The sequence below is a fragment of the Leopardus geoffroyi genome, chromosome B4 (genome assembly GCF_018350155.1).
Source record: "Leopardus geoffroyi isolate Oge1 chromosome B4, O.geoffroyi_Oge1_pat1.0, whole genome shotgun sequence".
Taxonomy (NCBI): Eukaryota; Metazoa; Chordata; class Mammalia; order Carnivora; family Felidae; genus Leopardus; species Leopardus geoffroyi.
The window spans coordinates 116,249,586-116,276,281 of NC_059341.1; the positions used below are offsets into that span (position 1 = coordinate 116,249,586).

Below are 26,696 nucleotides of genomic sequence, written 5' to 3' on the forward strand. Positions count from 1 at the left end.
TGGTGACCACAGAGGGGCCCAACCTCTGGAACATCAACACAGACGATCATGTTTAACTCTAGATTTCTAAACAAAGCCAGCCCAGAGCTTATATCACCTTACCAGAGCTTCTCATCTACATTTGGCCAGAAGCCTAGAGTTCAGAAGCTCAGACACATGCAGTAAGCAATTTCCAGTTTCTCTATAATTCTAGAAGCAGACACCATGATATGTGATGCTGTGTCTCAAGGTTGGGATACCTCCATAAAACACCCACCATATTTTTTTTTTTTTGGTCCAAGCCTTACTATTGTAAATCAAGAAGGCTATAGATAAGACCTCAGTTTTTTGTGCTTGTACAATATATTTTTTAAACTTCTCCTCCAGGAGTACCAGGCACCCAGGCTTGCATTTGCCACCTCATCCATCCATTTCTATGGCAGAACACCACCTAGGGAGGGGGGTTCAATTCCCTGAATCAGGATGACTATGCAGGACATCACCAGTCCTATTCGCCAGCTATCTGAGATCCCCATTAAGAATTTAATAGCAATAAAATAACAGAGATTTCTACCATCAACATGAGGATTGTGTGGGCTTTTACAGTTAATGATTGCTCTTGAGTGCTGAAGGGAGTAAAACTGTGACCTGAAAAAGAAATTGCCCTGTCTTCTAAATTCGGTAATCAAGAGCAAGATAAGTGATGAATGCAAAAGACACTGTTGCAAATTGACTGTTTTGGAGGGTGGGCAGGGAATCCCAGGAACAATGCTGTATTATTTTAGAAGAGAGATACAGCTGACCCTTGAACAACACGGGTTTGAAGTGCACGGGTCTACTGATACATGGATTTTTTTCCAGTAAAACAGTACAATCTCATAAATGTATTTTCTCTCCCCTATGGTTTTCTTTTAGAGCTTTTTTTTATTTTTTATTAAAACCTTCTTTAAAAAAAAATTTTTTTTTTTAACATTTATTTATTTTTGAGACAGAGAGAGAGCATGAATGGGGGAGGGTCAGAGAGAGAGGGAGACACAGAATCGGAAGCAGGCTCCAAGCTCTGAGCTGTCAGCACAGAGCCCGATGCGGGGCTTGAACTCACAGACCGCGAGATCATGACCTGAGCCGAAGTCGGACGCTTAACTGACTGAGCCACCCAGGCGCCCCTTTTTATAGCTTTTTTTTTAAAGTTTATTTATTTTGAAAGAGCATGTGAACACACATGAGTAGAAGAGGGGCAGAGAGATAGAATCCCAAGCAGGCTCCATGCTGTCAGCATGGAGCTCCACACGGGGCTTGATCTCACAAAGTGTGAGATCATGCCCTGAGCTGAAGTCAAGAGTCATACACTTAACCGACTGAGCCAACTAGGTGCCCCCCTTCCCTATGATTTTCTTAATATTTTCTTTTCTCTAAACGTTGAAAAAAAAAAAAAAAAAAAAAAAAGGGGCGCCTGGGTGGCGCAGTCGGTTGAGCGTCCGACTTCAGCCAGGTCACGATCTTGCGGTCCGTGAGTTCGAGCCCCGCGTCGGGCTCTGGGCTGATGGCTCGGAGCCTGGAGCCTGTTTCCGATTCTGTGTCTCCCTCTCTTTCTGCCCCTCCCCCGTTCATGCTCTGTCTCTCTCTGTCCCAAAAATAAATAAACGTTGAAAAAAAAAAAATTAAAAAAAAAATATATTTTCTTTTCTCTAGCTTATTTTATTATAAGAATACAGTTACAATACAAAAAAACATATAAACTGTGTTAATCAATGGGTTATGTTATTGGTAAGGCTTCTTGTCCACCAGAAGGGGTCCACCCCTTGTGGACTATTAGTATTTAGGTTTGGGGAAAAAGTCATATGCAGATTTTCGACTGTGCAGAGGATCAACGCCCCTAACATCCTCATTGTTAAAAGGGCCAACTGTAGTTGCAAGAAGCCAAACTGATTTAACTCAGGGTTATGTATAATCTTGAATGGCAGTTGGGAAAGACATGAAAGCCAAAGTCGGGAGGAGTCACTACAGGAGAGGACCCAGAAAAAACAAGGATAACTATCAGAACCCTATAAAGACCCAAGTTACAATTGAATTTATAATAAAAGATATAGAGAACCAGAAGATCATAGTCTTTGATCACAGTCTTTGAACCAGTTGAAATATATTCTAGGCTGCAGATAAGTCCTGTGTCAATTAGGCCCTTTACAGATCTATCCAGGAGCCACATCCTCTAGGCCTGGAGGTTGGGTGTTGGATGAAAAACGTGAGTGGTTAACACCTAACAGACAACAGTAGGCAAAACCACAGGAAATTGTTCACAGAGGCCAAGGTATTACCTGGTTCTGTGCCCTGCCCTTTGGTTTTTGGCTTTTTAAAGCCTTTGTTTTCGTTCTATTGACTGGTTTGTTTTGCTGAACATAGGAGAAGAAATAAGAGTGAGCAGTGCACCCTACCTCCTAGAAGAGGGAAATTTAAATGAAGAGAGGAAGGAACCTTAGAATACAGGGAGCCATCATGGCATTTCCCTATGTAAGGTCAGGAATCAATCTGTTTAAACTGTCCATATAAAGTTGGTTCAGCAGAAAAATGTTAGGAACTAGAAAATGCAAACCCAAGGTCTGATTTTTCTGCATATTACTAGAGGAGAGTATGACCAAAATAGTTTGAGGTCTTCTGCTTAGGCTAACAAATTTGAAACTATAAAGCAAAAATCCTCTGCAGAAGAAATTTACTTTAATGAGGTATAAAAATAGCCTAAAGTTTCAAATATTACCCCTAAAAAAGAGGAAGAGAAAAACCTGAATATTCAAGTTTATATTTTCATTCTGTTGACTCATTTGAAGTGTTACTCGGCATGCTTTTAAAATTTAATCATTTAATTCCAATCAGATTTATGACACATTAAAAAAGGAAACTCAAATTTAAAATTTCACATCCAGGAGCCACACAGCATAGCACACAAAAAGAATTGTAGAAACCGGCAGAACAGTAGCCTTGCGGTCCAGTTTGCCGTAAATTAGTGACAAAAACAATAAAAACACCTGCCATAGAGAACTTACCGTGCACCCATTCGTTTTGTTTTCACCCTAAGCCTAGGAGGTGGGAATCAGGAGTGTCCCCATTTTGCAGTTGAGAAAAGTCAGGCACAGAGAAGTTACATAACTTGCCCAAAGTCAAGTGACCAGTAGGTGAAAAAACCAGGGCAGGAGCCCAAGTAATTTGGCTCCACATCCTAGCTTTTAACCACCCCACTCAAGCCCTCTCCAGTAACACTGTACATTGAGACAGTAGATACGACTAAGCTGAGACTTGTAAAAACTTACCGAGACGACTCTATATTTACCCTTAGAAGGTAAATTGCTTGAGGAGTGGTCTGCACGTTTGCATAATCTTCTTTACCACTTCTTTCACTTTCGAGTCAGTTCTTTTAAAGTGTGAGATGCCTTCCTCTACCAAAAATGGGACTGATGCAATAATCATTCTTCGTCTTAGAGGCTTCCAGAATCCACTGGTGCTTCTGGAGAGCTCGATAATTATTTATTATGTATCAGAGGATGTACAATGAACCTAAGCCCAGAGGCTCTTCAGATTAGCAACCAGTGTCTCTATTAAAACGGACTTGGGTATTATAGCAAAAATACACTATTCATTTCCTTTGGATGTTATGAATAATAAAAGTGTCTCCTTCCTCTCAGTCAGGTGGCTTCACACACATCTTCACTGAAGATATGCATGTAAGTCTATAAGTTTTCATCTTTAGCCCATGATTGCCTTTCATCATGTCCTCTTCCTCCTCCTCATCCCCATTATTGAATTTTTGTGAGTTTTTTGGAATCATGAATTCAATATTAAATAACCTATCATTTTGGGAAACCCATTGTGGATCTATCTTCTAACTTTAATAAGTTTATATATTTATATTATATCGTATCGTATCATATCATATCATATCATATCCATTTGTTTTTTCCAGAACAGAGATGCCAATGATAAGAATGAAAGTCTCACAGCCTTGGATGCCCTAATTTGTAATAAAAGTTTCCTTGTTACTGTCATCCACACCCTTGAAAAACAGAAGAACTTTTCAGTGAAGGACAGGTATTGATCAATTTATTTATATTTTGAAAGTCATTAAGTAGGGGAAATAAAAACTCTTGAGCCCCTTGTTTTATTTCCAAACCACAACCTGAACTCGGTATCTTGAAAATGTGGATTTACCTACAGAGGCTGTCTGATCGAAGGGTCATGAAGCCCTGATTGCTCCATTTCAGATATCACACAACCTCAACGCAAATTCTGTTTTGAAAGACACACACACACATATACTCCTCCCACCAAAACAAACAAACAAAAACCCTGAAAAACCCAACACCAAGAAGAAAACATGAGTCCTGAATCAAAAAAGCAGAAGTGTTATTTTCTGTTTCTAAAAACACCTGAAAATTTGGGAAAGACGTTCACTTCTTGTTTACCACTTATTTTAAAAGTTTAAGTGCTAGAAACACATAAGAAGTCCTGGAATTAACATTCGTGCCTGGTTTTTATGGATTGAGGACAAAGGTGGTTGACCTAAGACATTAAAGAATGCAAGTGCCCACAGGACAGCACCCCATCGCCCTCTGGCTTCTCTAGAAGACACCATCAGTGTCAAGCCCAGCCACAGCTTAATAGTTAACCTCACTAACCAAGGCTCTTTTTTTATGTGCTTCTTTGTCATCTGTATACCTTCTTTTTTTTCTTTCAATTTTATTGAGATGTAATTGACATACAGCACCGTATAAGTTTAAGCTGTGCAGCATAATGATCTGACTTACATGTATTGCAAAATGATAACCACAATTAAGTTTAGTTCGGATCCATCATCTCGTACAGATACAAAAAAAGTGGGGGGGGATGAACTTTTAGGATTTACTCTCTTAGAACTTTCAAACATACCATACAGCAGAGTAGCTGTAGTCATCGCGTTGTACGTGACATCCCTAAGCATTTACTTCTCTTATAACTGGAAGTTTAGACCTTTTGTCCACCTCCCTCCAATTGCCCCTTTGTCCCCCACCTCTGGTAACCACAAATCTTTTTCCGTGAGCTTGGTTCTTTTTCTTTCTTTTTTTTAGATTCCACACGTAAGTGAAGTCACATAGTATTTGTCTTTCTCTGATTTTTTCATTGAGCGTAATGCCCTCAAGGTCCATCCATGTTTTCACAATGGCAAGATTTCATTCTCTTGTATGGCTGAATGGTATTCGGGGTTGGGGGGGGGGGCGGTGTGTGTGTGTGTGTGTGTGTGTGTGTGTGTGTGTGTGGTACGCAAATATACCACATTTTCTTTATCCATTCATGTGCTGATAGACAGTTGTTTCAACGTCTTGAGTATTGTAACCAGGGCTCTATTTTTAAACAGGTGTCTGTTTGCCTCCTTCTTGACCATTGCCCTGCAAACCAAGCTGGTCTACCTAACCAGCATCCTGGAGGTGCTGACCAGGGACTTGATGGAACAGTCTAGTAACATGCAGCCTAAACTCATGCTGAGACGCACAGAGTCTGTGGTTGAAAAACTCCTCACAAACTGGATGTCGGTCTGCCTTTCTGGTTTTCTGCGGGTAAGTGTCCTATCCCTTGGCCGGTCAGAGGTAAGACAATAGGTGGTTATTTTTAGCAGATGCTAATGCCTTTGCCAGGGTAAGTCCTGAACACTCCATGGTGTCAGCATTTAACCTCTTTGAGACTTGGTCCTTGGCAGGAGCAAGTGGAGGGGAAAATAAGAATTGTTTTTGCTGTAATCTATGTAAATGTGACTCATTTAGAATTTCCTCAGGTAAAACTTTTTTTTTCTCTTTGAAACAATTTTACTGTGGTAAAAACAATTAACATGAGACCTATCCTCTTACCAGATTTTTAAGTGTGTAAAACAGCGTTGTTATCAGTAGGCACGATGTCGTACCACAGATTCCTAGAACTTATTTGTCTCGTGTAACTGCAATTTTATGCCCATTGGCTTTGGGTATAAATCACACCGGTAATTAACAACCAGGGCCCAGGCGGTCTAGTTAAGAGAAGAGACTGAGGGGACAGAATATTTGAAATGCTGAAGCGAGCACGTGACTCGAAGGGCCTCTGAAGCATCTTGGAAATACCCGTTTACCTACTAATACAGGAAGCTAATTACACTCCATTCTAACCAGTCCTTCCACATGATTCTGTTTGTTTAGCAAGTCACCAAAGAGCCGCCCGCCCCCTGAGTTCCAGTTGGAGTTACTGTCTAATGTGGTTGTAGCCTGATTGAATCTTAACATCCTTTTGAATGCAAAGTTTGTGCAGACTCCAGTGGGTCAGAGCATGGGTCCTGGAGCCCGCCTCCCGGTCTGCATCTGGACTCCCGTCACTTGCTGGACGAGCCTTCCGGACCTGTCTCGGCCTTGATTTTATAACCTATAGAATTGGAGGAAGAGTATTTTAGGGCTCTTCTGAAGCCTGGATGAGAAAATGCATGTAATTGCTTGTCACCAAGTAAGCACTCCATAAATGTTGGCTGTTATTATAAAATATTAATAGGAAAAGAAGAGTGTTCTGTTGAACCCAATCTTCGTTCAGCCCTCTGAGGCCCCTGTACAGAAGATTCTTAACCTTCTTTAATTTCACCAGCCATCCAGATTCCAGCAAAACTGCATAATTGTGTATTTGTAGCTAGTTCCAAAATCTAATTAAACTTTGAATAAGATACACTGTTATGCCACAGGTTTTAACAGTGCTACTTAAGTTTAGATCCAAAAGCAGCACTTTAAATAGACTGTGCTTAGTTTAATGTTTAATGCAATCTTACAAGTAGATGCACAACGTTTTTTTCTTGTTTTTTTTTTTTTTCTTTTTTTAACCGATGCCTTCCTCTCCCAAGGCGCTACCCATTTATTAAGATTAATGAAATCTGCCGCCTTTTCTGTTTACTTGGTATAAATCATCATACGCTTTGGGGAGGTGTTGAGCAGTTACTTCTGGGGTGAATGTTTTTGCTTTCGACCATCTTAGCCTCAGCCACAACCACATCTAGACAGAGGCGGCTGGCCCCACACCTGGGTCCTGGGTCTTAGTCTTAAAAGGCAGGCTCCTGCCCCACCACTGAATCACAAGCCCTGGGGGTGGTTTCCAAGCTTCTCCAAGTCATTGCATGCGCCTTACATTTGAGAATCCTGCGGTAATAGAAAGAGCCCTGGAGTGGGAGTCTTGGGTAGAAGCAGCAGGTTTGGGCTCTAAATTCATGTCAGCCCCAGTTAGCTGTGCGTCTCTGGGAATGGTACGTCTCACCTGAGCAACTGTTTTCTGTCCACTCCGTAGGGGGGCACGGTCACTGGTTTTAAGTTTCTTTCCAGCCCTCTCTTCTGGGATCTGAGTGCCGGTTGGAGCCTTGTTTTTGCTCCCCTTGGGCCTTAAAGAGGTGAGGGTGTTCCAAAAATCTGGGCGCTAAGCCCAAACGGCTCCCTTGAGCAGAGGATTCTGGGTCAAGAATTTGCAGTGCTGATTCAAGAGCATGTCGAGCACTTGAGACGGTGAGGGCCATGCGCGCAGCAGGAGGACGTGGCAGTGAGCTAGTCAGTGAGGCTCTCATTCTCAGTGGAATAATTCCCTGTGCTGCAGAGGGTCTGACGTCCCACATCAGAAGCCCAAGGGGGTGGGGGACTCTGACAGCCTTGGTCCTTCCACCCTGCCCCACACCCTGTTGCCCGGTTGCCACTGGCTCTGTGACCCCCGCGGTGACTTCCTCCTCTCCACTTCCAGGGCTCCGCGAGGGATGTATTCCCAATAATGGCCATTTATTGGGTGTGCCAGACATCATGCTAAGAGTTTTGCTTTCTTTTTCTCATGGCATCCTCTCATGTAACCCTGTGAGAGGAGTATCTTGATGGCCATTTTGCACACGAGGGCATTGGGGCACACGGAATGGACGTGGCTCTCCTCGGACCCCACCGCTGGTTTTGGGAAAGCACCAGGGTTTGAGAGCTCTTCGCCACCCCGCTTACTGCTTCCCCAGTGAGGCGGGTACCGCAGGCTTACGGGAGGATTTAAGGATAGAAGGAGATCACAGGCATGAAAGCCTCTGGCTCAGCCAGGGCCAGAGTCTGGTCTCACAAAGAAAAGGAAGGTGAAGGGGCCAAGCTTGGTTCCCATCACAGGAGTGGTTCCGGAAGGTGCACTCCCCCACAGCTGGCTTTAACCCCGGGGAGCTGTGTTCTCTGGTCCCGTAAGACACCTAAGCCCCCAGCAATTGTGACTAACTTAGAACTTGTGTCCGATAGTGACGGAGAGGGGGCGCCTGGGTGGCTCCGTTGGTTAAGCGTCCAACTCTTGATTTCAGCTCAGGTCACCGTCTCGCGGTCCGTAGGATCGAGCCCCATGACGGGCTCTGCGCTGACAGTACGGAGTCTGCTTGGAATTCTGTCTCTGCCCCTCCCCCACTCTCTCTCCCTCCCTCCCTCTCTCTCAAAATAAATGCATTTTTAAGGTGATTTTATTAAAGCACGGGGATGGGACCCATGGGCAGGAAAAGCTGCCAATAAACACACATTTTTAAAAAATAGTGACAGACCTCATAGTTTTCTAAGCCAGATACACGTCAGAATCCCCTGGGAAGGTGTTAAAACCACAGATGCCCAGGCCTCACCTCTGGAAATTCTGGATCTGTAGGCCTACAGTAGGGTCCGGGCATCTGAATTTTTTACATGAGCCCCAAGGAATTCTGGTGACGATTACCCAGGTTTAGAACCCTGGGTGTGGATAACAGTGTAAGGCAAAATATTACTTACCTCCATCTAGCTGCACTCTGGAGAATTCTGGGGAACTCCTGACTCCAAAGCCATGGAGTCCATAGCTGCCCCCCTCACCCCGCTCCAGCCCAGCTGAGCCCACTTGACCCCTAACGGCAGCCTCTGTGGGCACATCCAGCCCACAAGGCTCGTAAGGACACTCACCCCTGTCTCTGATGCGTGCTGGAGGGAAAAAGAGAAGTGGAAGTTCTAAGTTTGCAGCCAGGACATTACCCAAGGGGACAGAGGGAAAGAGAAGAGAGCAGCGTTGTTGCGAACCATGAGATAAAGGAAGTTTCCCAGAAGAATTTAAATGTCAGGTGCTAGTGCCCGCTCTCTCCCCACCTGGGAAAGTTTTGAACATTCCAACTGTGTCCTCCACTAAGGAAGAGACTCCAGGACATGTCAGCAGGGAAGAGAAGCGTGATAAAGGGAAGCCAGTGGAATGGAGGGTGGCAGAAGGGGACCAAAGGAAACCCTGGGACTGGGGAGGGCACACGTTTTTGCAGGGAGTATAAAGGATGGGTTGGGCTGGCGGGGGGGGGGGGGGGGGTGCGGGGTGAGATCCCAAGAATCTTGAAAGAGGTCTTTGTTTACCTGTTCAGGGGAGAGCAGGGGAGAGACCCAGTGGAATTTCTCCTTTTCAAGCCGGGCTGTGACACTGAATGGTAAACGGGTGCTTCAAGCCTTAGCCACTTGGCTGGTATCCTCATCACCAAGGCAGTTTGACTTCCAGGTTCCTGGCTCTTCCTCTCCCATGTTTGGTTACTGTCTGTTGATTGTAGACCTTGATTGTTTAGCAAATATGCTACTGAGGACCGGGGCTGCATGCTCTGTGAGGCTGAAATGGAAGAACACACCAGCCTCCCACTTGAGCCGCTCAGAGCCCACGCAAGCACGGTGTGGCTGCAAAGTGGAGGCATTTCAGTCCCCCTGAGTGGGGTAGGTAGCCCCTGGTGTAGGCACAGATGCACACGGCAGAAGTTAGGAGCAAGAAGCAATCGGGATGGGCTGAATTTGGGAGGAAGGCCTTAGAGCTATGGTGTCGGCTCTGGCCCAGGGAAGGGAGTTAGGGTACACGAGTGGCCCCACACCAGCAAAGGCAAAGGGTGCCGGTACATGTCCCACCCGCAGCTCTGCAAACCACAGGGTGCTGGCCGGCACCAGGGGAGAAGGGAGGAAGGCTACCGATTGTGATAACTGAAGGCCACTTCCTTCATGAGAAGCTCTTAACACCAAAAAGTACCCTCTTGGCAAACGTACAAAATGTTCTGACATTTATTCTGGTTACCAGAGCTAATTATCGTGTGTGCGTTCTAATGCCGTTTATTTTTGGTTTGCTCAGAAGGGCGATTCAATAAGAATGTAAACAAAGCTTAGGCCTCTGCATCTCCTACAGGCATTAGCCAATGTGAGCCTCCGTCTGCCATATAGAAGCTTAAACGTCATAGAACCATCCTCTGAGAACTTCGTGCTGCTGTTGACTGTAAATTCTGGGTGTGTGCGCGTGTGTGTGTGTGTGTGTGTGTGTCTGTGTCTGTGCCTGCATGTGTGGGGAGAGGAGGCGCTTCCTGAGTTTTGCACCCAATCCTGAGTGAAGCAGTGTGTATTTTCTTGGGAGTCTCGTGTGGATTGTTAGAAGACACCGCCTCCTGTCTCCTGTCGCACTGCCATAAACTGAAACTTTAACTCTTTGGAAGAAAGTACAGTGGGTTCTGCAGACCGCTGACTGTCGCCTTTGTGTCTCTTCCCAGGAGACGGTTGGAGAGCCATTCTATTTGCTGGTAACGACCTTGAACCAGAAAATAAACAAGGGTCCCGTGGATGTGATCACTTGCAAAGCCCTGTACACCCTCAACGAAGACTGGCTGCTGTGGCAGGTTCCAGAATTCAGTACTGTGGTATGTTGGTGGTGAAGCCTTCCTTCCAGACTCGGAAAGAAGCCTGGCTGGGAGTTGGATGGTGGGGGGGGGGGGGTGGGGTGGGGGGTCACTTAAAATGAAGCAGTATCATTCCTACTGTGGGAGGCCTCAGACGATGAGTTAATTAAAAACAGTAGTTGATAAACTATTAACACGTGTTCACATAATAGATTTTAATTACTGGGATGGGGGTGGGGAGACTTGTAATGATGCCTGGGGTGCTCATCAATTTCCAAAGATTTTAATATCAGGATAGCTTATAGCTTTCAGCGTCGTCAAAGGAAATGCAAAGTGCTCCCTATTCAGCACTTATAATTGCAATCAGAATTTCTCAAACGGCTCTGCTCTGGAAGACAATGTGTGAAGATGTATTTCAACCAAATTGAGGCCGTCTTATTTTAGAACGATAACACAAGACAAATTCCACTGTGTTCCCCGTGCAACATGACACCCTTACTTTATTTTCATGGATTAGTTACAAATGTTTGGTGTCATGCACTTAATGTTCTGTGATCTCATAGATATTTTTAGAGGAACGCTGTAAATCACTCCAGGAAGATAGACTGCCTGGCTGCTGGAAGGTTTCACCCAGTGGAGAACTTCCTTTTCGCCCATCCCTACCCCCCCACCACCCTCTTCTCTTCCCTTCCTAAAGGAAGAGAGACCGATTTCCTGCACGCTCACAGATTTTAGAGAAAGGGCCAAGCCCGGCAAATACCTCCAAAATTACTTAGGCATTTTCTGCTCGTGGAGACTGGGGAAAGAGGTCGCCGTCATTTGGTTTTGATCTTCAGCTTCATGGAGATTCTGGGCTTCTTCACAATCTCGTTAGTGGAGGAGGAGGAGAAAATGATGGTGGGGTTTTGGTATTACTCAGTCAGGGGGCTGAGTCTCCTGTGGCTTAGCTCTGGACGGTGAGAACCGTGGTATCATCCTGGAAGAATTCCTTCCCTAATTGGAGAAGGCACCATGTCGCTGTGGGCTGTGTTATGGTTACATCCTCTGGTGGGAGAATAGTCCACAGATCGGCTGCTTCGAGTTCTAGGTCACTGCCCCCTGCAGCTTACCCTGCCCTGAAGGCACCACGCCCAACTGCCATCCACAAGGCAGGAGGCTTGAGCAGAAAGTCAACATTTCTCAGTGTTCTGATTTCCGTTACTACAACTGTCTGTAGCCAAGAGGCGAGGGGCAGTGGCTCTCAGATTTTAACATGCATCAGAATCCACTAGAGAGTTCATCAAGCACCAGTTGCAAGGCAGCACCCCAGAGTGTCTAATTCAGTAGGTCTGCGGAGGGCCTGGGATTTTGCATTTTTAAAGCGCTCCTGCAGAAGCAGCTGGTCCCGGACCCCCCAGGAGAACTGCTGGTATAGTGATGAAGAGGCACACGCTGTATCCTGCCTCTGCCCCTGCGTGACTCGGGGCAAGTTTCCAAAGCTCCCTATGCCTCAGTCTCCTCAGTGGAGATGACAATCATGGTGCCTGCCTGTTTCATGGGGTGTCACAAGGGTGCAGAGTCAGTGTTCTGTAAAGCACTTAGGACACTGACTGCTGTGTGCGGGCCGTGTAAATCTGTATTAAATTTAATTCACCCCTCCCCGGGCACTTGTTAGAAATGCAGATCCAGATAGGCCGATGCCTGGGCCTCCCCTCAGGACTGATTAAATCAGAACTGCTGGGGACAAAGCCCAGGCACGGATAGACTTTTTTTTTCAACACTCCAGATAATTCTAATGTACATCCTGCTCGGAGAGGGCAGGGTGTTTTGGAGAACAAAAACTTTGTTTGCATCAGGGCCTGTTGACACCTTCCCCTATGACTGTTTGAAGACGGACCCAGGGCCTCGGTCCTACCCCCAGGGATGTTCATGCTTTCACTTTGAAACATTTTCCAGGCCCCACGGATTCCCAAAGAGAAAGGATTCCCAAAGAGAAATATCTGTGAGCGTGTATAGGTTGGGGGAAATGTAGCACTGATTTAGTTTCATGAAAGCATGAACCCCCAGCAGGAAGGAGAGGGAAGGAGAGGACCCAGCTGGGAGTGGGGAAGGAGTCAAATGCCCGAAGCAACTTTGGAGGTTTGAGTCCTTTCTAATGTTTTACATGGAAACACTTTTTCCGCCTTTCATTTTGAAACGTTATTTATTTCACAGTCAATTAAGACCATGTGTTTCGGATTTGTTAACTCTCAACTCTTCATCCAAATGTTTCTTGATGTTGAAGGGATTCATGTTGATTCTTGGATTCTCTTTTCCTTTATAGCCCCTGGGGAGAAGGCTAATGGGAAATTATGAATTTAGAAATCCAGATAGATCTTTCTTTTCAAATGCAGATTTGCCAGTAGATAGGAACTGGAAAAGGGGTAGACCGCTCATTTCCAGGGGCCTTGCCTTTAAAAATGATTTTTACTCCCTTGTATTGTACCTGTCCCAACCTGTCTGTTTCATGGTGGATGGTTATATTAGAAGCTCCGGAGAAGGCACATGATCTGGGCTATGCTTGTGTGACAAAATGTTGGCAGAAGGTCAATATAAAAATTTAAGGTTTTTCATTTCCTTTCAGGCAAGTTCCCCCAGCCTTAACTTTCGTATTATAATTTTCTTCCTTCCTCCCTCCTCCTCCCTCCCTCCCTCTCTACTCACCTTCCTCCCTCTTCCCTCCCTCTCCTCCCTCTCTTTCTTTCTTACCTCCCTCCTGTCCGCCCCCCCCACCCCCGTCATGTACACCCAGTGGTTTGAGATCTTGATTTTCTAAATTTGCCTGAGGTGGTTTATGTAATTGAAAACCAGGGTATGCTGAACAAACTCGATTCTGTGTGTGTGTGTGTGTGTGTGTGTGTGTGTGTGTGTGTGTGTAAATTCTTTCAAGGAAAGAAAAGTCAGAGAAAAAAACAAGAGCAGCCACACGAGCAACTTGAAATGACAGAGCCTGGTGCCACGACAGGGACACATTTAAAAGGGGCCCCCCAAACTCCCATTTGGCTAAGTGCTCAGAAACACAGCACCTCATGTAACAACCCGAGAGCTAGGTTTCACACCTCTAAGATTAGGATGTGTTCTCCCTGAGGTCTGGGGTGTTTTCTAGAACACAAAGACATCCTGCCAATTTCTCATATGTGAAATCATTCTACTAACAAATGGGCTCTGAGAGGCAGTTCTTTGCTCACTGCAAAAATTCCTGTCTTTGCTCAAAAAGCCCCATACGGCCACACTTACTCGGGTATCACGGGAAACATCCTTCTCTATCAAGGCATTGCAGGCTGGCGTTCGATGAAGAGGCTGTCCCACACACGGTCACCCCCGTGAATGCCAGCATCGAGCCGGGTTTGCGCACATGCAAACTTCCTCTAATATCAGGGGATTCAGGTTTGACAGCTGGAAGAGGAATAAGCTTATTGCTCCGTGGTTCTTCCCCCTTTACAACATTTTAGGCGTGTTCAATTTGCTGCTGGAGAACCTCAGGCCCACCCTGAGATTGCGGGCTGTGCTGTGTCCGTGTCGAGAGAATGATTTCAGAGCAGATCCCCTGAAACTTTGGGAGCGCGAAGGAAGGCATGAAGATTTCAGTTCTAGGAAAGTGCACCACATGGGAGGAAGGACATTTGCTTCACTTTCAAGAGGAGATGAGAAAACCCAATAACTCGTAGCAAAGTGTGCTGAATTAGCAGGAGAAGGTTGACTTGTAATCAAAGTTAAGCGAGAAATGGTTTTTTGAACTCTTAAACCCAGGAAATGAGCCTGCCAATCTGCTGTATCTGAGAGATAGCATCTTGGCACCCTGGGAAACAGTGCTCCGACAAACATATTATCGCCCTCGTTCTCATATCTATGAGAACGTCTTTAAGATTATTAGAAATTCTTAGAAAAAGTACAGATACATGTCTACAGAAATCTTAATGCCTCCACTACGGTCTATTGAAGACTTATGCCAGCCTGCACCAGTCTGCCTTTTTGAACCCAGTAGTTACCATTTTGGGGACAGTCACGTTTAATAAAATATCTCATATGTAACAGAGTCCCGGCTATCTCTAGTGAGAGTTTCACATCTACATGCTTCCTTTAACACGGTGGCTCTCCCCACCACTCCCTAACTCCTTGTGTTCCATTAGTTTGTCCTTTCAGAAGATCCATTATCCCCATAATTAAACAACCCACTGTCCCGATTAAGTCATTCTGTGTTACTTCAATTACATCCCATTGTTCATTAAATCCTGATGTTTGCACTTCAGCAATCTTGTTTTTAATACTCCTAGCATTTGTGGAGAAACAGTGAAGTTAATTAACAATTCTTGGGCTTTTTTTTCCCCCCCTTTTGCTCTCTACCATAGTGCAAATCATTTCCATTATGACTTGCAATAATACCGAAACCATTACTAACTTCGTAGTTACTGTTCTGAGCTTCCTGATCAAAGAAGTGAAACCATTTTTTATAATCATTTTAGGTAAGTCATTCCCCAGTTGATGGCAAGAAGTGGAAAATGAAAAATAAGCGTTAAATGAGTGCTTTAAATGACTTCCCTCTTCATACCCTTTCTTCTCACACCCATAATCTTGGGATTAGAAAATCATTTAGTTACCTAAATACAAAAGTATTTAATTTTCTTCTTTATGGCTCAGATGTGACTCTGCGTTGTTAAGGATCCTTATTTATACTTGTACTCCTCAGGGAACGGTCACGTTTATAGCAAATCATGGTGAAGATAAAAGGCATTTTTTTCAGTATGTCTTTTTTTTTGACATCGGCAAAGTCAGCATTCCATTTGAAGTTACCATTGTCTAGCGCAGGGATCAGCAAACAAGAGCCTGTGGGCCAAATGTGACCCTGCTGTCTGTCGTTATAAATAAAGTTTTATTGAAACGCAGCCATGCACATTCATTTACTGTCGTCTGTGGCTGTTGTCCTGCCTATAACTGCAGAGTCGGGTAGTTGTCACAGAGACCATATAGGCTGCAAAGTCTTAAATATTTACTGTCTTGGCCTTTTACAGAAAGTTTGCCAGCCCCTAATCTAGAGCTTGACATAACAGAGAAAATAATAGAGAACTGGAATCTGCCTTCCCCCCGACCTCCAAAAGCCTGGGTCTCTTTCTTTTTTTTTTCTGGGGACACAGCAATGGAAATGCCTCACCAGTATCCATAAATCTGAAACTCGTGGGGTCTTCGCCAAAACACAAACCGTGAAATACTCATATTAAGCCTAAAATACCGAAATCAATCATCTTGGGCTTAATCAGACAGTCTTACTCGATTCTATCATGAACAAATGTTAGCAAATGCTGGCAAGTACAGACAAATTTGAGAGAGAAACTTAGATTTGAGGAAATTTTCTCCATTAATTTTTTTCTTCAAGGTGGAAAAGGCCTTCCTCCCTCTTTTTCTGTTGGCGGCAGGGGTGGGGGTGGGGTGAGGGGTGGTGGTAAAATACCATGATCCAGGAAGCTTTGGGCTCTCGGTCTTTGGGGGAAGGAAAATGAGGTAGAGGGGGAGGTAGGGCAGACAAGAGCAGCCCTAGAGGGGGCCTCTGGTAGCATGTCTCGGGGCTGCTGACTCCAGCTTAAGAAAAGCCTCAGATCAGAAGCTTTGGAGACTTGCTCTTTTAACTCGTGGCTCACCTTTCTTCTACTGGACTTCTGGAAGTAGTTTTCTTCTTTCCTACCACATCTCTCCTCTAAACTTCGGTTCGGTGTGGGGTGCCCGGGCGGCTCAGTCGGTTAAACGTCCGGCTTCGGCTCAGGTCATGGTCTCACAGTTTATGAGTTCGAGCCCCACGTCGGGCTCTGTGCTGACAGCTCAGAGCCTGGAGCCCGCTTGGGATTCTGGGTCTCCCTCTCTCTCTCTGCCCCTCCCCTGCTTGTGCTCTCTCCAAAGTAAATAAACATTAAAAAAAAAAAAAAAGAATACATAAAATTCAGTTTGGTGTAAGAACCAGACTTTTCTCTTGACCTTCATTTGGCTCTCAAATGAAATTAGATATTTTATAGTTTTATTTAATGAAAGCCATTATTGGCCTAAGCCCTGTTATGATAAAGTATTTTTTTAAACGCATTTTTTAAAAAATTACCTTCTAGGTATTATAAGGTATCATACAAGGATGTAGCAACATCCCTCCTTGTGAGCCAAGAATGTGGGTGAGGACTTAATGAGGTAGCTGGATCATCCTTTCCCCACCAAAGTATGCAAAAAGCGTGGGGAAATGCCTCTTCCCGGGCCTTCGAGTCATCTTCCCAGCCCCCTGCAACCTTATTTTTTCTATCTCCTTGGTACCTTAACCAACCAGGGTATGTGAAGGAACAGTGGGTAAAGCCACCAGTGAAACACGAATGTGCTGGTCTGTCTAGGTGCTGTGTACCTTAGCGCCCGAGGTGTTATTTCGCACGGTGCCCGACAGGCGGGGCTTAGAGTCTGACAGTCTTGGGGGTGAATCTGAGCTCGGTCACTTTACTAACAGGCTGTGTGACCTTGGGCAAGTCACCGGACCTCTGTAAACCGTTTCTTCATCTATTAACAGGTGATCATGAAACCTAGCTTTGTATGTTTGTTTTGAGGTCTGAAAAGAGCATGGGATGTCTAGCCATCATACCTCAGAGCAGTTCCCGTCATTTATTTGTAAGAGTTTTCCTGTCTGAGCCGTTTCTCTTGTCGATCGTAAGGTCTGCGGAGCACAGTGTCCTCTCACCATTCCTTCTGGTTGGTCACTCATTGTCGATGGGTGACGGTTTTTGGATTAGCTGCGCTATGGGCAAGGTGACCGCTAATCCCTCTGTCTGTGTGTTTAGAATCTATAGCAGACGACATCCCGCCAGACAGATGTGAACGGAAGACCACAATGATACATCTGAACAACTAACTACCTAAAGGCGAGGGAGGGGTGTGGTCGGGGCCGTCTTTTAAGGAAGTTTCCCAGAGGCTGTCACGTTGCACATCTGCTTAACCTCATTGGGCAGAACATAGTCACCCGGCCACGCCCGGCTGTGGCAGAGGCCGGGAAAGGTCATTTCTCCTCTGCATGGACGTGAGCTCCATACAAATGCCTGGAAAGTGGTACCTTTCACCAGCCCGTGGCGTCCTGCAGGTTGAGTGGGCTCCATGGGGCCCCATGCCAAGCCAAGCCGAGGAGGTTGAGCCTCCTCTGCTGGACTGTCTGTCCAGCCTGTATGCCCTGAGAGCATCTATCGAGATCTTCAGGCACATTGGGACTGCCCCTCGGCATTTATCACCTTGACTCGTGGCCTTTTGGCTTTGCAGTTAAGAGAATGGTCATGTCCTAGTGATGACCCCCAGCAGCTCTGAGATTCTGGACACATTTCTGAACCTCTCTCTCTCTCTCTCTCTCTCTGTTTCTTCATCTGCTAAGTGAAGCTAATAACAGTGTCCACTTCACTAAGCAGTTATTCAATGAACAGAGCAGGATTAAATGAATTAGCAAAGCGTTGACGACAGCTCCTGGTAGTAAATGGTAAGTGTTCAACATGCTACATGTGAGCGCCGAGGACGATGGTTAGAAACCCGGAACGGTATTCTCTTCTTCAGCTTTTGTTTCCATAAATAGCAACGGAACCCCTCAGATGGCAGGTGGTGGTTTTGGAAAGGCAAACACAGTTCTTTTTTTTTTTTTTTTTTTTTTAATTTTTTTTTTTTCAACGTTTATTTATTTTTGGGACAGAGAGAGACAGAGCATGAACGGGGGAGGGGCAGAGAGAGAGGGAGACACAGAATCGGAAACAGGCTCCAGGCTCTGAGCCATCAGCCCAGAGCCTGACGCGGGGCTCGAACTCATGACCACGAGATCGTGACCTGGCTGAAGTCGGACGCTTAACCGACTGCGCCACCCAGGCACCCCCAAACACAGTTCTTCAAGCCCTCCACCCTCCATCCTACCAAAAGGAAGTGGGACTCTTCTTCTTGACTTCCGGACCTCGTAGCCTGACTAGAAGATTGAAGCTTGCTCCTGGCCAGTCTAGTTAGAATCGAAGCCCAGTATGTCACGGTGCAGGGGCCTCCTCACGTACCGCTGCCCAGGCAGCTCCTTTCCAGACTCAGCTCAAATGCCCCTTCCTCCACGCAGTCTTCACTGATTTCTCACCCTTTGAAAAAGCTCCTCCAAGCTAGAGGTAACCTCTCTCTGGACCCCCAAAGCACTCCGCCCATACCTACTGTTTTCTACCTGGTAGTAGAATTCATTATGTGTATCTCACAATTGTTCTCTTCGTCTTTACGTACTTCCCAGTCAGGATCAGTGCCAGGCTCTACTTTGTATCGTCGGGAATGCCCTGAACACCATGTCCAGATGCAAAGTAGGTGAGGGTCACTGAGCAGATTTAGCAACCTCAGTATCAACAAAGAGAGCTCTGTCAGGCTGGGTACGTTCAGCTGTAAGTAAGAGAAAATCCGAATAAAGGTGCTTGAAATAGTAAGGACGTGGAATTGCATTCTAGAGCAGAAAGTCAGGAGGTGAGCAGCCTCAAGCCCGGGCCATCGACTCATCAGAGTCACCATCTTTGGGCTCCTTTTGTGCTTCCTTCCTAGTCACAAAATAGCTGCCACAGCTCCAAGCACTGCTTTCCCCTTTTGTTGAGAGTAGAAACCCTTTCCCTTTATATCTCACTGGCCGAAACTGGGTTACATGATAAGACACCACCAACCATATCCGTTGTCCTAGCTTTGTTGACACATTTATGCCAAAGAAATAGGGAAAGCCAGAGCTGTTCAGGGACAGATTTCTGGAGAAAAGACCAGTGTAGATTTTAGAACCCTTTAGCCTTCTGTGGGTATTGAAAACTAATGGTCATCCCGTAGATTTGGACCATGCTTAGTTTACAAAACATTTTCATATTTTGAGGGCACCTGGGTGGCTCAGTCGGTTAAGTGTCTGACTTCCACGCAGGTCATGATCTTGCCGTTAGTGGGTTCCATGCTGACAGCCCAGAGCCTGGAGCCTGCTTTGGATATTCTCTCTCTCTCTCTCTCTCTCTCTCTCTCTCTCTCTCTGCCCTTCCCCTGTTGTGCTCTCTTTCTCTCAAAGATAAACATTTAAAAAAAATTTTTTTTTTTTTTGTATTTTGAAGGCAGGATCGCCAAAGGTTTAAGAGTGCCTGCTTCTGCCATTTTCCTGCTGGGTGATTTGGTGCAATTTCCTAGCCTCTCTGGGCCTCAATCTGTCATCTGTAAAATGGGAATAATAGTAGAATCTATGAGATAAGGTTTCTGTGTGCTTGGCATACAGGAAGCACTCCTTAATTTACTATTATTAAGTCACTATTTAGTGACCCCGTCACTCCTCTTAGATAGAAACAATGAGAGCGTTAAGGCTCAGAGAAGCTAGAGGACTTACCCACGCACTCACAGCCGAGTACAAGATCTGATCCAGATGGTCTGATCTTGTGCTCAGGGCCCTCAGCCCTCCTGTGTTTCCTTCTTGAATTCTCTGTCAACACTTACGGAGTGTTGCACCTGGTGGCTGAATAGTGTTTCAAAGGTGATGCTTTGGTCTGCCAAACGTCCTGTGAATCATCTGAAAACAAGGACTATGTCTAAGGTCTCTCCTACACCCCAGCCCCTAACACCAAGTAGGGGATAGGGAAGACTCTGGTTAAATGGGTTTGTGAGGGGAGAGATGGCCCTTCCATGGGGGCTCTTTCCTGATGGGGAACAAAGGCCCGGTGTGTGCTGAGCCCAGGGTGGGGTGAATAGGTAGGGCCCACTCTGAGAGCCCCCCGACTATACTTAGACTTCGGGAAATTGCTGTTGGAGCAGTAAGCGTTAGCAGCATAAAAAAATCAATTTGTGTCCGAATTGACGCTCAGAATTCCCTGTGGCCTCTATAAAATACCATTTTACCTTTTTTCCACCCATCTAGCTGTGGAGGCAGTGGCAGATTTACATTATTTTACATCCAGTTAAGGTTGGTTTTTTTTTTTGTTGTTTTTTTTTTTGCCTCCTCTTGGTTATGTTTTTAAGTAGAACATTTATTGCTTTGCCTGTAAAGAGGTGTTTTTGTTAAAGACAATAGTGCCCTTTAGGTAGTCACAGAGTGTTATTTCACAAATACCTATAAAACTATTAAACAAGCTGGGATCGCTGGAGCTCTGATTAAAAGGTGCTTTCTAGTTGTCTTTATCTTCGGAAGCCCTGTGAAATAGCTTAACCACCCTTCTTCCCACTGTGAGCAGACCAGCTCGCAGAGAAATAAGGGAAGACACGGGCAGGTCTGCTTAGACTGTAAGGGCAAGGTCGGCATTTACGCCTCCTGAACCCTCATTTGTGTTGGGGATCTAGCTTCGGGCTTTGCTTACTAGCTTGCAATTTTTGCTTAGGACCCAAGACAGGGTTTCTGGAGGCCCAGGGTTCCTACGTGGTGGGCGGGACCAGAAGGCAGGAGAGAGGGCCCAGGTGGGGGGGGGGGGGGGGGAGGGGACTCGAGACCCTGGAGCTGAGTAGTTCCTGATGCCCACTCCTGGCTCCGCCACTTACGAGCTGTGTCCCCAGAGCAAGTTATTTGACCTCTCTGTGCCTCCATTTCCTCGCTCAAAAACGGGGATCATAACACAGCCCCGTAACCAGGATGTTGGGAAGGTTAAAAGACGCGTATACTTGGCAGGGTGTCAGTAAGGTGACAGCTGAGAGTGGCCACCAGTAAGTGCCACCAGTAAGGTGGCAGGTGCTGAGAAAGGGAGGTGAGGGAGAGGACTCTGGCACAAGGGTGGCCACCCCGGTGGCTTCTAGATTTTCCGCCTCGCACATGCCCTCTACAGCCTTCTCGCTCGGCCAGCATTTCCGGGCAATCTGCCTCCCTTCCTGCCCCCTGGAGCTCCCCGGCCCGGAGGTGCCCTCTGTTCCAGGAAGAAGGAAGCTGCCAGGTGCGTACTCAGGGGTTCAGACCGCACTGCCTTGGTGTTGATCACTTAGTTGGGACTGGAGCGAAGTTTGCCCCGGTGTCACTGCGCGCGGGAGTGTGGGGCAAGGTGTAAAGGCCCTCAGTAGAAGACCTGCCTCTGAGACCACCCCACGGTTGGCAGAGCCCCTTTCCCACGGCCACGGGGCTTCCGCCCTTGTCCCTCCGGAGCGTCCACCAGCCAGACCCTGGTCTCCGTGCCCCGCGGGTAATTCGGTTCGTCAGCACAGGAGCTCCAGGGCAGTTGCCACTGCGACTCCCACTCTGCAGGGGAGCAAACTGAAGCACAAGAGGCGGCCCCTAGAGTGGGTGCTCGGCCACGCTCCGCTTGCAGGCAGCGCGCTCTTTCCGCCGCTGGATACGGAGCGGGTACAGAATCAGAGCCCTGGCCGCCGGGTCTCTGAGTCTCCGCATGAAGGCTTACTCACAGTGGCTATAATAAGACTTCGGATGAGTTGCATGAAATAATAACTTCCCACTTTTACCATCATCGTCGTCCTCATCCTCAAACCCTTCCCAGGGGCCCAGCCCTGTGCGGAGCCTTTGATGTGCATCATCCCATGTAATTAACAATGCCGGTACTGTTGTTATACCCATTCCCCCCCCCCATTTTATTACCTTTTAATGTTTTTTTAATTTATTGCTTTTAATTTTTTTTAATGTTTGTTTCTGAGAGAGAGTGCGAGCGGGAGAGGGGCAGAGAGAGGGAGACACGGAATCCAAAGCAGGCTCCAGGCTCTGAGCTGCCAGCACAGAGCCTGATGCGGGGCTCGAACTCCCGAAGTGAGTTCATAACCTGAGCGGAAGTAGGAAGCCTAACCGACTGAGCCACCTAGGTGACCTTACTGTACCCATTTTAAAGTTGAGTGAACCCTAAGGATCCCCATTCTCTCCTTACTTGTGTTTTCGTTAAAAAAAAAAAAAACAAAAAAAACATTTCCATTAGTTAATCATTTTACATTCCCTCATTACAGCCAGGTTCAAAAACATTAAGTAACTGAGCATTTCACACCATACCCTTGATTCTGAGATTACCAAGGTACCTCAGAATCTAAACTGTATGTGATGCTAATGACAAGACGCTCTTCCCTGAATCTGTCCCCCCAAGGAGCCGTAGTAGGTAAACGTTGTTGTGTTAGATGTGTTTGTTTGTTCTCAAAGTAAACCCGAAATTGCTTTTAAATTTGTTTTGAAATACTCCCTCGTTCTGTGTTTTCACACACTCACAAAGCCCTTCCCTTCCCCCATCAGTCTGATTCTGAGGCTTTGCTGCATTAGGAGAATGTGAACTGGCAAAACGGTAAATGCTAGCACTGAAATGTAAGCAATGAATGCAAGCATACTAGTACAGGGTGGGGATCTCAGGGTTTTAATGAGGGCTTGGGAAACTGAAGATCTTGAAAGTGGACGGGGAGATAAATGCTATTGCAATTAATGCTGCGTATTAAGAAGTAACATCTTCAGCATAATCAATACGGGGACCTCCCTGACCTTCCCTGTCACCTGGAACTTCACTTCTGGGACTCTGTGGTCCTGTTAATAAAAAAGACAATCGGGGCACCTGGGGGGCTCAGTCGGTTGAGCGTCCGACTTAGGCTCAGGTCATGATCTCATGGTTCGTGGGTTTGAGCCCCACATCAGGCTCTGTGCTGACCGCTTGCTCAGAGCCTGGAGGCTGCTTCAGACTCTGTGTCTCCTTCTCTCTCTGCCCCTCCCCCGCTCACGCTTTGTCTCACTGTTTCTCAAAACTACATAAATGTAAAAAAAAAAAAAAAAAAAAAGATAATCACCAGTCTGCCCTCATGTACTGTGGAACCTTTCCAGTTTTGGGGGGTTTTTTGTTTGTTTGTTTGTTTGTGTTTTGTTTTGTTTTTGAAGATGAAATTAGAAATCACCACTTCTAGAACATTTATGTGTATATATATTTTACTCTCGGATATATTTATTCAATGCTTGCTCTGTAATGAGAGTTTTAACTTTTCTGTTTTCCTTTCCATTATCCCTGAAAAGAATGGATTATGGAAAAAAGATTAAAGTAGTATAATGGGACACAGTGTTTGCTAATGTGCTGTCAGAGGTATTAGTGGGACTCACCAAGGTTTGTGTCTTTTATGAAAGCCTTTCAGATTGCAATTATCTAATAGACTTGGAAACCTGTTTGTATTCTTGCAGGCATTAAACGTCGTCTTTGAAAAGATCCCAGAAAATGAGAGTGCAGACGTCTGTCGGAATATTTCAGTCAACGTTCTTGATTGTGATACCATAGGCCAAGCCAAAGAAAAGATTTTCCAGGCATTCCTAAGCAAAAATGGCTCTCCTTATGGACTTCAGCTGAATGAAATCGGTCTTGGTAAGGCAAGGAGGGAGCTGTTCTGTCCCAATCCCTGATGAATGTCTCTTCCGCCTGCTCTCTCCCTCCGTCTCTCCCTTTCCCCCCTGCCCACAGCATGCATGCTTCTGTTTGTTGAAACTTACGTGGCCTGGGGCTGTTCCCAGAGGGCATGTCTGGGGGCCAAGAGACTACTGCTTTCCCAAGAGCATGTACATGATTTTTTCCTAGGCAGCGTTATCCTTCAAAGATGCTGGAGTTTTGTTTTGGGTTTTTTTTTTTTTTTTACAAAAATATTATGTTTGTAAATCAGATTCATGAGATTGGTAACCCTGAGACTGAATGGATTCACCTTGCGTCAAGAAGTACAAAAAGGTGTAAACCCCGCGCCCTGTGTGTGTGTTGCATTTCACATTGGCATTTGATTTGTTTGTTGTGTGTCATTAGCGGGTGGCTCAGACTCTGGGTGTTAACTGAAGCACACTGGAAAGGTCATCTTCGTCTCTGCTAATCGCGTCCTGCATTAAGTATATTCTCCATCCTCCCCAACGCGAAGCAGCATCTGCTATGAATTCATTTTCGGGCTCTACTGGTCTACTGCAAAGGAGAACATATGCATGAGCGCTCTAACAGGGCTCCGCTCCACTCAAATGTTCATCAACATTTTAAAGTTGAGCTCCCTGCAGCCCTCCCAAGAGACTGTCGTGGGATTTTATAGCAGATAATGGGACAGGCAAGAAGAGTAAAATCACAGCAGTGACAGACAGCGTAACAAGGTTTATCTCCCCTCAATGTACAGTCGTAGCCTCCACGAAGCAGGCAATTAAAATCACCCCACCTGGCTCTCCAAGCCAAACCTCCTGCTAAAAGGCCATTTAGAAAAGCCTGGAGGCAGGGCCTGGCAAGTTGGGGTGAAACAATGCAAGCGTGCAACTACAGGACTTGGCTTCAAAGAAGGGACTAAGGCACCTCTCTTTTGCCTCTTTTGTGTGTCCTTCTGTTGGGTGGACTGTTGGGCACTTGCAGACCATTTTCGCTCATTTGGTTAGAGGCCGGGCCAAAGAGGCAGCCCCAGACGGGAAACCATCACCTGACCTGGACTGTCAACTTCCTTCCCTACCTTTGCAAAAGTGTTGCTCTGGCTGCCAAGAGCTGGGCACATGGAGCCAACAAGCGTGGGGAAAACAGTCCAGTGGCCTTAGTCCTGCCAGTGCCGGGTCAGCAGTAGCAACCTCTTGCCGTTCTTGTGTTCGAGACCATCGGTTCTTCCTGATGTAGGAAAGTAGGGAGCAGAACAAGTCTATTAGAAGCTTCTGATGGGAAATGGGAACACTGCATTCCAGCCATGTCAGGCTTCTGCATGTGTGATGATCTTGCAAACTACCTCCAAGGCTGGCCCCAGAAAACGAGGACAAAAGCCTTAGAACCAGCCATAAATTGTATAGAAATCCAATACCAGAAGCAGCTGTGGTTAAGACCGCTTCTAGCAGAGGCTCACAAACTCAGATGCCCACAGGGGCAGGAACTACCATAAATAGGGGTGTTGGCCCATCTAGGACACTGGGAAATGGCAGGACCCAACTTAACTGGGGGGAAAGACATGCCATCTAAAGGATCGGTGCCACTCGGCTTCAGCCAGTGACTGCATGCGGGCCTGTGTGGTCAGTATTATCCGATGATTCCGTTTTTTGTTTCCTTGTTTTTAAAGAGAAATCAGTCCGAATTTTTATGTGCAATCTCCTGCCTTGAATGCTGGTGCCTTGGTGCTGAATTGACTTTGAATGTTGGTGCTGAATAAGTAAAATGTTGTGTAGGTTCACACACAAAAATACACATCTGTGGGCCACATTCTAGCTCCAGGGCACAAGTTGGCAATCTCCATAAAACAGTTTGAATGGTGTGGCTTGAGATATTAGCCCACCAGTGCACCCCCACCCAGGAACCTACAGAAGATAATTCACAGTGCACCTGCTTGGGAACTTAAAAATTTGTTTTGGGAATTTTTTGAAGAGCTTAGTCCTTGTAAGGATGCATTATTTTGTTCCCATTGGCTTTACTTCCAGGCTTAGCCTCAGAGTACAAGCTTCAGGGAAAGGTAGTCTTTTTTTCTTTTTTTAAGTTTATTTACTTAGAGAGAGAGTGAATGAGCTAGGAAGAGGCAGGGGTGTAGAGAATCCCAAGCAGGCTCCACATTGCAAGCACAGAGCCCGATGCAAGGCTTGAACTCATGAACCGTGAGCCGAGATCTTGAGTCAGATGCTTAACCAATTGAGCCACCCAGGTGTCCCCAGGGAAATGTAGTCCTAAAAGTCAGAGCCCTATACACAAAACAGAAACAAAACTCAGGCTACCAGTCTGGCTCATATATCTCCAAACTTTCAGACACACATTAACCACTTTATCTAAGATTTATTTATTTATAAATAATAATTGCTACCATTATTACAGAATAGCATTTAAACTTTCTCACTTCAACTTCAAAGGAGAACAAAATGCACTTTCTTTTTTTTCTTTTCAGAGCTGCAAGTGGGCACACGACAAAAAGAACTTCTGGATATTGACAGTTCATCTGTGATTCTCGAAGATGGAATAACCAAGCTAAATACCATTGGCCACTATGAGGTAAGAGCAAGGCTTAGCCCCCAACATCTCCTTCCCCAGGCCCAATCCTGCCTCAATAGATCATCTCCAGGTAGTACCCCGGCAATTGTTTAAAAAAAAATTACGGGACCCCCACCATTTTCTGGCAATTTGCAGATGGCTTGTTTGCAGGTCAGCAGTTTTCTTTAGTTGTTCATTTGGAA

The 26,696-nt window shown here is 45.9% G+C and overlaps 1 protein-coding gene across 2 annotated transcripts in view; it reads left to right on the top strand.

Annotated features, from left to right (window-relative positions):
- Positions 1-26,696, top strand: part of PLXNC1 (plexin C1) — a 152,040-nt gene that overhangs the window by 102,447 nt on the left and 22,897 nt on the right. For both annotated transcript variants that reach the window (XM_045467017.1, XM_045467016.1), the window contains exons 18-23: positions 3,654-3,692; positions 3,932-4,056; positions 5,360-5,558; positions 10,508-10,654; positions 23,736-23,913; positions 26,411-26,514. In XM_045467017.1, coding sequence (XP_045322973.1) covers positions 3,654-3,692; positions 3,932-4,056; positions 5,360-5,558; positions 10,508-10,654; positions 23,736-23,913; positions 26,411-26,514 — 792 coding nt within the window. The remainder of the gene's footprint in view (positions 1-3,653; positions 3,693-3,931; positions 4,057-5,359; positions 5,559-10,507; positions 10,655-23,735; positions 23,914-26,410; positions 26,515-26,696) is intronic.